This window comes from Gossypium hirsutum, chromosome D10 (assembly GCF_007990345.1).
Source record: "Gossypium hirsutum isolate 1008001.06 chromosome D10, Gossypium_hirsutum_v2.1, whole genome shotgun sequence".
Classification (NCBI taxonomy): domain Eukaryota; kingdom Viridiplantae; phylum Streptophyta; class Magnoliopsida; order Malvales; family Malvaceae; genus Gossypium; species Gossypium hirsutum.
Genome location: NC_053446.1, coordinates 66,497,486 through 66,511,846, shown reverse-complemented (window position 1 = coordinate 66,511,846; position 14,361 = coordinate 66,497,486). Strand labels below are relative to the sequence as shown.

At 38.6% G+C, this 14,361-nt stretch overlaps 1 protein-coding gene across 1 annotated transcript; it reads left to right on the top strand.

Annotated features, from left to right (window-relative positions):
• The first annotated feature begins 386 nt into the window (after window positions 1-386).
• Window positions 387-8,245, top strand: LOC121222141 (disease resistance protein RPP8). The gene is made up of 4 exons (XM_041102073.1): window positions 387-1,549; window positions 1,684-1,926; window positions 7,369-7,427; window positions 7,512-8,245. The coding sequence occupies exons 1-4, from the start codon at window positions 387-389 to the stop codon at window positions 8,243-8,245; spliced, it is 2,199 nt and encodes a 732-aa protein (XP_040958007.1).
• The last annotated feature ends 6,116 nt before the right edge of the window (window positions 8,246-14,361 follow it).

Genomic DNA, 14,361 nt, shown 5'->3' with positions numbered 1-14,361 from the left:
GTGCAATTTCGTCTAGCGCTCACTCGGTTGCAATTGGAGGAGTCATTAAAGATGCTAATAGTAATTAGTTATGTGGTTAGTCGATGGCATTAAGGAAATATGAAGTGTTTAAAATTGAAACAAGATCGCTTCAACTAATTTAGAACAAGGGTTATCCACATGTTAAGTTTGAATATATGTTATTTTATTTAAAAAAAGTTACGTTCCATAATAATAATAATAAGTTTAGCTATTTGCTGTCCAAAGAACAGTAATTACCAACCTCACACCCAAAAACAGCTCTTCAAAACTTCTGATAAAGAGAAATACTTCTCCACTAATACATAAAATATTCTACTAATACTTGCAGATCAGTTTGTGGAATCTGTTCTGGACCAGCAGGAGAAATGGAAGAGGCTATTGTGTCCTTAGCTGTTGAAAGAATTTCAGATTTACTCATCCATGAAGCTGTCTTCCTCAAAGATGTAAAAGATCAAGTTGAGAGCCTAAGGGCTGAACTGAAGCGAATGCAGTGTTTCTTGAAGGACGCGGATCGCAATCTTGAACAAGATGCGCGTTTCCAGAATCGGGTGTCGGAAATCAGAAATCTTGCTTATGATGCTGAAGATGTCATCGACTCTTTTATTCTTAAAACAGCATATCAACGAGGTTTTCAAGGGATTGTCAAGAGATTCACCTCCATTTTCACCAAACCTTATCATCTGAACAAAATTGGGTTGCAGGTCAAAGCAATCAAGACCAAGCTCCAAAACATTTCCGAGAATCTTCCAGCTTTTGAAATACCCGATGATGGAGAAGGCTCTAGCTCAATTTTCAAGGTGCAGCAACAGTTTAGAAGGACATACTCACATGTCGAGGAAGAGGACGTTGTTAGCTTGGAAGTTAGCACGAAGGATGTCATGACCATGTTGATGTTTGAAGAAGATAGACCCCACGCCGTGGTTCCCATAGTCGGAATGGGGGGCCTCGGTAAGACAACTCTTGCCAGAAAAGTATATAATCATGTTGATGTGAGACGCCATTTTGATTTCTTGGCTTGGTTTTCTATCTCTCAACAATGTAAGCCGAGAGAAGTTTTGCTTAGTGTCTTGAAGAAAGTTCTCTCTCCTTCTAACGATGAACGAGAGAAAATTGAGAAAATGGACGAGATTGAGCTGAGGAGAACGCATTTTGATGCTTTGAAAGAAAAGCGGTATTTGGTGGTCCTCGATGATATTTGGAGAAGCGAGGACTGGGATATTCTTAAACCTGCTTTTCCACGAGGAAGAAAGGGAAGCAAAATATTGTTCACAACACGCAACAGGAATGTGGCTTCACGAGCCGATTCTTGCAACACTCCCATGGAGCTCTCATTTCTTACGGATGATGAAAGTTGGAATCTTCTGTGTAAGAAAGCATTCCCACGGAGCAAAATGGGTTCTCAATGCTGCTCAGAAGAATTTGTGAAGCTTGGAAAAGAGATGGTGAAAAAATGTGGAGGCTTGCCTTTAGCAATTGTTGTGTTGGGTTGCTTGCTGGCAACAAAACAGTCCGTGGCTCAAGGGAGATGGTTCATAAAAACATCCATGGACACTTAAATGAGCTCCCACACCAAGATCGTCAATATGGTGCAGTGAACCGAATTTTGGTTTCAAGCTACAATGACTTGCCTTATCCTTTAAAACCCTGCTTTTTGTATCTTAGTCATTATCCAGAAGATTGGGAGATACCGAAAAAAGAACTCATTCGTTTATGGATCGCTGAAGGTTTCATTCCGGAAAACGAAGAATTCTTCATGGAGGATTTAGGCGAAATATTCCTAGAAGAGCTTATAGATAGGAGCTTGGTTCAAGTTAGCAGGCGAGACTATACAGGAACAAATGTGGAGACATGTCGAGTACATGATCTCTTGAGGGACTTGTGCACGAAGAAAGCAAGGGAGCAGAAGTTCTTGGAAATTATTCAACATCCACCGCTTGTACCTGGAGTGACATTGGCATAATCTATGCTACGAAGAATTGCTATTCATCCTAGTGGAGAGATATATTATTTGAATTTTAAGGGAGAGCATCCAAAATTACGCTCTTTGTTGTTTTCTCAGAAGGAGGGATGGCCAGATTTATGCATTTCAAAATACAGAAGCTTCAAATTTTTAAGGGTGTTGACTCTTGCAAAATGGGGCAATAAGTGGTGGCGTGTGTCGACTGAAATTGGTAATCTCCAACATTTGAGATACTTGAAGTTATACTATGTTAAGAAATGGCTTAAAATTGGTAGTGGATTGTTGTTGTTGGTAGTGGGTTGTTGGTGGTAGTGGTTTAGTGGATGGTTGTTGGTGTCCATTTTCAACCACAAATCTTTGCCAAAGTTTTGGACAATTATGTCCTTGAACTCTCTTATAAATAGAGAGGTTCATTAGCCATATTGATCATCCCAAACCAAGAGAGAGCAAAGCTTGTTCTTTGAAAGCTAGGATTTTAGCTTTCGGGTTTTCTATAGGGGTTGAGAGTTGTGAGGTTCTCGGGTTGTGTCTTGAGTGTAAAACACTTGTAATCTTCATCTTGTTATAGTGAAATTTCTTTTCGCCTCTGCCCGTGGACGTAGGCATTAAAGCCGAACCACGTAAATCCTTGTGTTCACTTTATTTTTCGTTCCGGTCAATTTACTTGTAGTCATATCGGAGTTCTCGAATCGATCCTTTCCGCAACAAATTGGTATCAGAGCGTAGTTGAAGGAGTGATAATATTTTCTGAATTGCCCTGTGACTGCAGCTTTGTCTGATCTTTCACATCAGGAAGAAAATATTATCATTCATTCAAAGGTTCCAAATTATGGCTACAAGTGTTTCATCGACTAAGTATGATGTCGAGAAATTTACCGGGAAAAATAGTTTCAGTTTATGGCGCATCAAGATGCGGGCAGTGCTGGTTCAACAAGGATTGCTAAAAGCATTGTCTGGTAAAGATAAATTACCAAGCACGCTTTCGGAAGAGCAAAAGGATGACATGCTAGAAAGAGCACATAGTGCTATTCTGCTATGTCTAGGAGATGAAGTGCTACGAGAAGTAGCGGATGAGAAAACCGCGTCCGGTTTGTGGCTCCGGTTAGAGAGCAAGTACATGACGAAGTCATTGACGAACCGGCTCTACCTCAAGCAAAGACTCTATGCCCTGAAGATGGAGGAAGGTACACCTGTTTCCCAGCACCTGGATAAATTCAATTCCATTATCATGGATTTGAATAATATCGATAACAAAATCGATGATGAGGACCAAGCAATAATTGTTTTGTGTTCTTTGCCTCCCTCGTATGAGAATTTTGTTGATACAATGATGTACGGTCGTGATGACCTGACTCTAGAGGAGGTGAAAAATGCCTTAAGTTCCAGTGAGTTGAGGAAGAAAATCACTGGTAAGGTGGTCGAAAACAATGAAGGCGAAGGCTTGGTTGCTCGAGGAAGATCCAAGGCAAAGGGTGGAAGTTCAAGTAAAAGCCATCCTAGATCGCAGTCCAAGAAGAGAATACAGTGCTACTACTGTAAGAAGTACGGGCACATGAAGGTAGATTGTCCGAAAAGGAAGGAGAAATCAGAATCACAGGAGCAACAAAATGATCGTGCGAATGTAGCTGATGCAGATTCTTCAAGTGATGCCGAGATCGTTCTTGCAGTATCCGACTCTTACGCTGGTGGGAGATGGATTCTTGATACGGGAGCTACATTTCATATAAGTACTTCGAAAGATGCATTCTCAACATACGAGAAGCATTCTGGTTCAGTACTAATGGGAAATGACCACGCATGTCAAGTCATGGGGATTGGCACAGTTCGTATAAAGATGTTTGACGGTATTGTTAGAACTCTAACTGATGTTCGGCACATTCCAGAAATGAAGAAAAATTTGATCTCTTTGAGTACGTTGGACAAGAAAGGCTTTCGGTACTCTGCTGAAGGTGGAGTTCTCAAGGTATTCTCGGGTGCTTTGACTGTGATACGTGGTAATTTGGAGCGGGGCCTTTACTTCCTCGATGGTTCCTCGGTTACAGGTGTTGCGGGAGTGTCATCATCAGATGATCTAGATTCTGACACCACGAAGTTATGGCATATGCGGCTCGGGCATATGAGCGAGAGAGGCTTATCGGTGCTAAGCAAACGAGGATTATTGTCTGGGCAGTGTACAGGAAAGTTGAATTTCTGTGAGCACTGCGTCTTCGGTAAGCAGACTCGGGTAAAGTTCAGCACTGGGATTCACAAGACAAAAGGCACAGTGGATTACTTCCATTCTGACCTTTGGGGGCCTTCTCCGACAATTTCTAAAGGTGGTTACAGATATCTGCTTACCTTTATCGATGATTACTCGAGAAAGGTTTGGGTGTATTTTCTGAAGAGCAAGTATGAGGTTCTCATCAACTTCAAGCAATTTAAAGCTTTGATCGAAAATCAAACAGGAAAGAAGATCAAGCGATTCCGGACGGATAATGGCTTGGAGTTTTGCTCAGGTGAATTCAATGAGTTCTGCAAAAATGAAGGAATAGTGAGACACCGCACTGTTCGTCGAACACCACAACAAAATGGAGTTGCAGAACGCATGAATAGAACTCTCTTGGAGCGAGCTCGTTGCATGCGATCAAATGCTGGGCTCGGTGAAGAATTTTGGGCTGAAGCTGTTAATACTGCTTGTTATTTGGTTAACAGATCTCCGTCAACAGCTATTGAGCTGAAGACTCCTGAGGAAGTATGGTCTGGTTCTCCTGCTGATTACTCTGGTTTAAGAGTGTTTGGCTGCCCTGCGTATGCTCATGTAAATGAGGGAAAACTCAAACCGAGGGCGAAGAAATGCATATTTCTTGGATACGGCCAAGGGGTGAAAGGATACAGGTTGTGGTGTCCTGATCCGGTTTCGTCCAAGTTCATCATCAGCAGAGATGTGACTTTTGATGAGTCATCCATGCTTCGATCCACCACAAATTCCCGGGAAAAGGAGGAGTCAGATAGAATGGGAGATCACGGTGTTGAGAAGCAGGTGGAGTGTCAGGTGGACGCTCCAATTCCTATGGAAGGTACTTCAGTCCAGGATGATCAAGTTGAGGTGCAAGATTCCGATGAAGATGAGTCACCTCAAGAAAAACCATATAGCATTGCCACTGGAAGAACGAAGAGACAAATCAAACCAAATCCGCGTTACGCTAATCTGGTGTCTTTCGCGCTCAGTGTGGCGGAGTCCATTGGTATAGAACCTTCCAGTTATAATGAGGCTGTCACGTGTGATGAGTCGGCACAGTGGGCAATTGCTATGAGTGAGGAGATAGAATCTCTTCACAAGAACCATACTTGGGAGTTGGTTAAGCCGCCAAGTAACCAGAAGATAGTTGGTTGCAAATGGGTCTTCAAGAAAAAGGAAGGCATCCTAGGGGTTGAAGCAACTAGATTCAAGGCACGATTGGTTGCTAAAGGCTTCACTCAGAAAGAGGGGATTGACTACAATGAAGTTTTCTCCCCAGTCGTAAAGCATTCTTCCATTCGTGTATTACTTGCCATGGTGGCCAAGTCTGATCTAGAACTTGAGCAGCTTGACGTAAAAACGGCGTTCTTGCATGGTGAGCTCGAGGAAACAATCTACATGCGTCAACCAGAGGGTTTTACAGTTCCTGGTAAAGAAGACCATGTCTGTCTATTAAAGAAGTCTTTATATGGATTGAAACAATCCCCAAGGCAGTGGTACAAGCGGTTTGATAGCTTCATGATTCAGCATGGTTACACAAGATGTGACTATGATGCTTGTGTCTATCATCGGAAGCTCTCAGATGGTTCGCACATTTATTTGTTGCTGTATGTTGATGACATGTTAATTGCTTCCAAAAACATGTCGGAAATCAACAAGTTAAAGTCGCAGTTGAGTGGTGAGTTCGAGATGAAGGATCTGGGTGCTGCCAAGAAAATTTTGGGCATGGATATTCACAGAGATCGCAAGGCGGGCAAGCTTCGTGTGTCGCAGAAGAACTACATTGAAAAGGTTCTTCAACGCTTCGGCATGGATAAAGCGAAAACTGTGAGTACTCCGTTGGCACCACATTTCAAACTCTCTGCAGAGTTGTCACCACAATCTGATGAAGAAAAGCAGCAAATGTCTCACATTCCATACTCGAGTGCAGTTGGAAGCGTGATGTATGCAATGGTTTGCACTCGTCCAGACATTTCACATGCAGTTAGTGTGGTCAGCAGATACATGAGTTGTCCTGGCAAGGAACACTGGCAGGCCGTGAAATGGATTCTCAGGTACTTGAGAGGTTCTGCAGATTTATGCTTGGTATATGATCAGAGTGACTGCACTAGCAGTGTCACGGGCTATGTGGACTCTGATTATGCTGGAGATCTGGACAAAAGAAGATCTCTGACGGGTTATGTTTTCACTTATTCTGGAGGAGCCATTAGTTGGAAAGCTGTGTTACAGTCTACCGTAGCCTTATCTACGACTGAGGCGGAATATATGGCGTTAGCAGAAGCAGTGAAAGAAGCATTGTGGATGAAAGGTCTAGTAAGCAGTTTGGGTTTACAACAGGATTTCACTGTTGTATTTTGCGATAGCCAGAGTGCCATACATCTGACTAAAAATCAGATGTTTCATGAACGGACCAAACACATTGATGTCAGATATCATTTTGTTCGGGAACATGTTACGCAAGGTGACATTGTTATCAGCAAGGTTGCTACCGAGAAGAATCCTGCAGATATGTTAACTAAGGTGATCCCTGCATATAAGTTCAAGCATTGCTTGGACTTGATAGGTATTCGGGATTGATTAGCGCCAGAGAGGCGTTTGGAAGAGGTGATCCAGTTCGAGGAATTCACTATGATGTTCAGCTTGGTAAATTTCAAGCCAAGGTGGAGATTTGTTAAGAAATGGCTTAAAATTGGTAGTGGATTGTTGTTGTTGGTAGTGGGTTGTTGGTGGTAGTGGTTTAGTGGATGGTTGTTGGTGTCCATTTTCAACCACAAATCTTTGCCAAAGTTTTGGACAATTATGTCCTTGAACTCTCTTATAAATAGAGAGGTTCATTAGCCATATTGATCATCCCAAACCAAGAGAGAGCAAAGCTTGTTCTTTGAAAGCTAGGATTTTAGCTTTCGGGTTTTCTATAGGGGTTGAGAGTTGTGAGGTTCTCGGGTTGTGTCTTGAGTGTAAAACACTTGTAATCTTCATCTTGTTATAGTGAAATTTCTTTTCGCCTCTGCTCGTGGACGTAGGCATTAAAGCCGAACCACGTAAATCCTTGTGTTCACTTTATTTTTCGTTCCGGTCAATTTACTTGTAGTCATATCGGAGTTCTCGAATCGATCCTTTCCGCAACATACTACAATTACAAAATGATTTTGCCGCGATCTTTTGGCAGGTTGAAGAATCTTTACACTTTATACATCAAGTTTTGTGATGACATTGTAATTCCAGATGGTGTGTTTAAGTTGGAACGTTTAAGGCATATTGTAATAAAATCGGTTGAGAAATTCCACGTAGATGGATTTCGTTGGCGGTAAGGGTTCACTTCAAAAAATATTGAAACTTTGAAGTTCATAGAGGTGGATGAGAAGGCGATTGAAAATAATGCGGTGCTTAGGTGGACTAATATTCAGAGTTTAGGAATAGCATTTACCAGAGCAGAATATGTGAAGCCTACCCTAATCTTGCTAGCCAAATTGCAACGCCTTAGGTCAGTGTCCTTACGTTTTTCTGATGGCTCACACCTAGACTTAGAACCCCTTTCTCAATATTATCACCTCTCCAAACTGAAATTACTGGGTCCGATAAAAGATGAGCCACATCCGAACGGTCATGTTTTGAAATTTCTTCCATCAAATATTGTCAAATTAACTTTGGTTGACTGTGAGCTGAGCCAAGATCCAATGGCGGTATTAGAAAAGCTATGTCATTTGAGGATTCTCCATTTGAAAAGAGCATATATTGGGAGTAAAATGGTGTGCTCTGAAAATGGATTTCCTAAACTTGATTATCTTCAAATGTCTTCGTTATTTGAGTTGGAGGAGTGGGAAATAGAAGAAGGTGCAATGCCATGCCTTCGAGAATTGGAGTTGGTCAAGGTTGAGAGTTTAAGGATGCTTCCAGAAGGATTGAGGTACATTACTACTCTCGAAGAATCGAATTTAAGGCTAATGCCTTCGTCATTGGAAGAAAGGATTAAAGTGATAGATGGAAGAGAAGGAGAGGATTTCTATAAAGTGCGCCACATTCCCTCCATCCACATTATAAATTGATCCCAAAATAATAGGAGCCAACATCACGTGAGGTATTTATTTCTATAAAATAATAATTTTTACATTCTTTTTTCTTTTCTTTTTCACCCATAGAGTTAGAGATTGATATAATATTGATAAAATAACAGAATAGAAGAATATATCTTCAATTACCATAAAAATTATAATTAAAATATAAAAAAATAAGAATTTTGAATATTTTTCTAGATAAACTAAATTTTTAATATCATTTTATTATTTCATATTTTTAATTATTATACATAAGAGATGATGATATGTACATACCATTTTTCTTCTTGATGCAGTTTATCTAATCAGCACTGGAATGCATATTGCCAAGATATCTAATTTCATGAAGTGTGTGTACGTATTTTTTATAAGAATTAGATTGCTATATAGTATGAGCTTTGAATGAAGTGATTGTTTGCTATATATCTAAGGCTCGCTTCTGGCCTCCCAATTTGCTTTTTTTTTTTAAATTTATCTTCTTATTAATTGGTCATTTGCATCTATTTCATTGAAATTAATCAATTTCAACCAAAGAAAGAAATTCTAAGTAACTCATTAGATGTTAAATGGTTAAATTCATTATTTAAATAGTAAAACAACCCCTTTAAATTTACAACTCACCATTTCTATTAAAAATTAGATGATTCAATGTCAATCAAAACATATAACATGTATACTTTTATATGACATAACAAAAATATGTACGATTTCTTATAACCAAATGTATAAAACGACTTACGTGGAATGATGATTAAACTTTTTTATCAAGTACCCGTTTAACACAAGTTCAAAGTATATGACTCCCATCCCCACCCGAATATTATATAAAAAGAGTATTTTGTCCTGTTTATAGATGATCTAACAAGGCTATGTTGGGTCTACTTCTTGAAGCAGAAATCAGAGGTATTTGAGGCCTTCTGCAAATTCAAGGCATATGTTGAAAACTAGTCTGGCTGCAAAATTAGAGCCTTAAGGACTGATAATGGGTCAGAGCATGTGTCTGATAAATTTCAGAAGCTTTGTGACAATGCCGGGATTCACCATCAGCTTACAACAGTCTATACTCCCTAACAGAATGGAGTTAGTGAAAGGAAAAACAGAACTGTGCTAAACATGGCCAGGTGTCTGTTATTTCAAAGCAAGGTTCCAAGTCAGTTTTGGGCTGAGGCTGTCAACACCTCAGTATACCTACTCAATAGGCTGCCAACTCGAGCAGTCAAGGATAAAACACCTTTTGAGGCTTGGCATGGAGTTAAACCAATGGTCACACACCTGAATGTTTTTGGTTGTGTGTGCTATGCTCTTGTTCCAGTGGAAAAGAGAGCCAACCTCGAGAGCAGGGCTATTCCAGGAATCTTTGTTGGCTATAGCAGCAACAAGAAAGGTTATAGAGTGTATGATCCTTCAGCAAAAAAGGTTCTAGTCAGTAGAGATGTGAAGTTTGATGAAGAAAAGGTGTGGAACTGGAATGGTGTTGGGGCAGACATGTCTGAAATGGATCAGATGGACTTGGTTATTGAGCCTACAGAAGAGGGACCAAATGATGATGCTGTTGATGATACACCAGTGAGGGGCACCAGAACTTTGACTGATGTTTATCAGAGGTGTAGTGTTGTTGTGATCGAGCCTACAGATTTCGAGGAGGCTGCCAAAGATAGGAATTGGATGAAAGCTATATAGGCTGAGTTGGAAATGATTAACAAGAATCTGACATGGGAATTGGTGAACAGACCAGAACACAAAAAAGTCATAGGTGTTAAGTGGGTGTATAGAGCCAAATACAATGATGATGGCTCTTTGAATAAGCATAAGGCCAAGCTTGTAGTGAAAGGCTACAGTCAGCAATATGGAGTTGATTTTTTGGAGACATTTGCTCCAGTAGCAAGACTGGACATGATCAAGCTTATGTTTGCCTTAACTGCTCAGAAACATTGGAGGGTTCATCAATTAGATGTGAAATCAGCATTTCTGAATGGCTTTCTCAAGGAGTAGATCTTCATTGAGCAACCAGAAGGTTTTAAAGTTGTTGGACATGAAGACAAAGTGTACAAGCTGAGAAAGGCCCTTTATGGCCTGAAACAGGCACCAAGGGCCTGGAATGACAGGGTTGATAGTTACTTGTCCAAGCTTGGATTTGTGAAAAGTCCTAGTGAACCTACACTTTATGTTAAGAAGTCAGAACATGAGACCTTGCTGATTGTTTCCTTGTATGTGGATGATTTGTTAGTGACAGGGAGCAAAGTTGAGCTCATTGATGAGTTCAAGGTTCAAATGCAGCAAGTGTTCGAGATGACAGATTTGGGGATTATGACATACTTCCTTGGTATGGAAGTTCATCAATCTGATCGAGGCATATTCATCAGCCAACATACATTTGCCTTGAAGATCCTTGGTAAATTTTGCATGCAAAACTGTAAAACTGTAAGTACACCACTACCTCAGGGTGAAAAATTGACCAGCTGTGGTGATCAGCAAAGGGTTGATGAGAGGCACTATCGAAGCCTAGTAGGTTGTCTGTTGTATCTAACAGCAACTAGGCCAGACATCATGTTTGGTGTCAGTTTGCTATCGAGGTTCATGCACTGCTGTAATGAAGCTCATTTGAAGGCTGCTAAGAGGGTTCTTAGATACATCAAAGGCACAGCAAACTTTGGTGTAATGTTTGAAGGTGGAAAGGAGCTGAGACTAGAAGGTTACTCAGACAGTGACTGGGTAGGATCCCTCGATGACATGAAGAGTACCTCTGGATACTTCTTCACACTTGGATCAGGCATGTTTTGCTGGAGTTCAAAGAAGCAACAGACTGTTCTCTGTCCACAGCTGAAGCAGAGTACATTGCAGTTGCAGCTGCAGTTAATCAGGCCATTTGGCTCAGGAAATTGCTTCAAGACCTTAATGAAACTCAAGCTGAAGCAACTGAAATTTGGGTGGACAACCAGTCAGCAGTTGCTATAGCTAAGAACCCTGTATTCCATGGTAAAACTAAGCACTTTAAGATTAAGTTGCATTTTGTTCGAGAAGCTGAACAAACAAGGGAAGTCAGCCTTGTCCATTGTAGCTCAGGGGAACAATTGGTTGACATATTAACCAAGCCCTAAGGAGCTGCTCGATTTGAATCATTGAGAAGTACAATTGGTATGTGTTGCATACAGTCCAAGGAGGAGTGTTGAGAGCTGGACTGCAATGCAACATGGAGCCAGCAGCCAGTTACTGTCGAGATCAGCAGCAAAGCAACTGAATTGCAGTCATCGAGCTTGGCAACATTGCTTGGTGCACAAGATTAAATTTGAACCGAATGAAGCAACCAACTTAGCATATTCAGTTCTTTTGTAATTTAGTTTGGTTCAACTTTAGTTTACTTACAAAGTTAGTAGGATTATGTTAGTGATGGGATTTTGATGTAAAAGCTGATATGTCAGCTTATTTTTGTATTTGACTTAAGCTTGTATTAGTTTAGTTTAAGTGGGAGCAGTTATATCATTAGGTAACTGTCAACTATGCCAAATTTTAACTCCAATATATGTTTTCAAATTTTGAATGAAAATTGCAAGTTGTTCAGTTACATTTGCTGAGTATTCAAGTCTTGTTTATTGCTTTGTTTTGTTTTTCTTTTTCTGCTTCAATCTCACTTGGTTCTGCTTGCAAATCGGGTTGACACATGCTGCCAATGTTCCAACAAAAACCTCACAAGTGTATCTCTCAAATTTTCTCTCAGAACTCTCACAAAACTTTTCTCACAAGTCCCTCAAGAAAAATGGCTCTCGATACCACTGTTGGTTTAGCAAAGACTTAATTGAAGTATAGAACAAAAGATGAAATAAAGGGATGATTTAATTCATTACCAATGCAGCCCTTATATACAAGTCTCAAGTAACAACCTCAACAAAAATTCAAATTGTTACTCCTACTAAGAAGCTAACAACTCCTACTCCAACTTACAAGCTAACAAATCTCCCTAGGACTTAGTCTTACTTTTTTTAAAAATAGTTGCAGCCTTGAGATACTAACATGCTTGCTAAATTTGACTTCAGTAACCATGTAAACCAATCAAGGCCTGACATTAATAAAGAAGAAACTTGTCTCTTTTGTTCATTAAGTTACTCAATTTACTACACTGCAACGAGTGTTATTCAAAATATCTTTTAAGTCAGCTGCCAATCAACAACACACATCCCATTTGGTAACTTCTATTTCGTGATGTATGCATTCGCACCTAAAAACCTTACGTATGAATAGTGCAAGTGAGCTCGAGTTTAAATACGAACGAGTTCAATTAAACTTAAGCTCAAATAGCTTGATTATATTTCAAGTCAAAACTTAAATTTAAAAATTAATGTACAATCAAGTTTGAACTGAGTATTGAGCCCCTTCAAATTGAACTTACTATTATTCAAGCTCGGCTCTCGATTACCCCAAATTTAGTTTGTTTGCTAGACTACTAGTGCTCTCTATAAAATCTAATCATCTTCATCCTTATAAAATCTAATCATCTTCATCCTCACTTTTACCACTCAGAAACAATGAAGAATACCCCTTTCCTTCTGTTTTCATTTCTCCTCCCTTTTTGTTGAAGTGCATGCAGTCTATTTGCATGTTGCAGCTCTTGTGCATGCTACATTAACAAGTTTTCAGTTTTAGTTGCAATGTAATTTTGTCAGTTTGAAAATGAATAAGCTTGATGACAGTTTTAGTTGCACCGCTAGTTCTAGCAAATTCATGGTGTACTTCCTAGTCCAGTAAACCAGCTTTCTGCATTCTCAACCAATCTCCCCACGGCAACTCTACTACCAAGACCCCACTAGACTTAGTCAATGCTGCCGTCGACAAGTGCCATTCTCGTGCCTCGTCAGTGAATATGTCGCCGAATTTGCCGGTGGATCAGAGTGTACAAAATTACTTGCTTCAATGCATGACGCTGATTTCATTACGGTTTTCTATTACAGTTTTAGAACATTGTTTTTTTTATATATGCTTAATAAACTGGACTTTCGCTGAGAAAATAAAAGAAAACATTTAAACAATGCTATGGAATTTTGAATAGTTTAATTAATTAATACATCATTTTTGTCTCAAATGTTTAAATTTACCAAAAAATAAAAAAAATTTAAATACTTTAATTAATAAAATATTAATTAAAAGAATTTAATATTAGCATCTAAGTTGTCTTTTTTTATACATGATGCTTCAACCTTTGAGCTAAGTGGGCTCAAATGATAAGAAATTTTGTTTAATTATTACCGTATTGTCTATTAGGGATAAATATCAAATTATATATAAATTAGTATTTAATATATAATTATTAATGAATTTTAATTTGATGCAATTATACACGTGAAATTCTAATTGTGGTTTAAATGTATACTTGAAAGTTTAATTTTGTTTTAATCTTATACATTTAAAAAAGTAAATATATCAATTTATAAATAAAAAATGATGTTATATCAATAATTATTTTAATACTTGACAAGAATTGGATCAGATCAAAATTTTATGTATATAATTACACATTAACCCATAGTTCATGTATAGTTTTAGTATTTATCACTATTTATTAACTATCTATTAGTTATTAATAATTTTATTAATTATTCATAATTACTATGAACTATAGACTCGAATTTAAAAACTTAAATTATTTCTAATTTTAATGCTATACTTAATAAGACTGAAACCATTAGATCTAAATTTAGAACTTTTTTTTAGCGTCAGTCTTTCCAAACTAAAGTTTACGGGGAATATTGATAAATTGATAAATTAAAGTATTGGAATGGTTAACGAAATACAAATTTTAAAAAATGGGTGTAATGGATTTTTATTTTTAATTTAATTTAAAGTTATTTATAATTATAATATCATATGTTTGTAAGATATTTGAAGGGGTATGAGGGATGCTTCAGTTTCAGGTTAGTAAAGCTTTGGGAATTAATTTGGGGGTATTTCATTGCTAAGCAAGGAATCAAGGAGTAGTGAAAGCTAGAAAAAGAATCCCCATTTTCTTAAGCAAAGAATTTAACTAAAGAGGAAAGAAGAATCTGCTTTTGCTTTCTTCTTGTTCAATTTTAACTATCATTTACTTTTGATAGAACAATAACAAAAAAAAAGGGAAT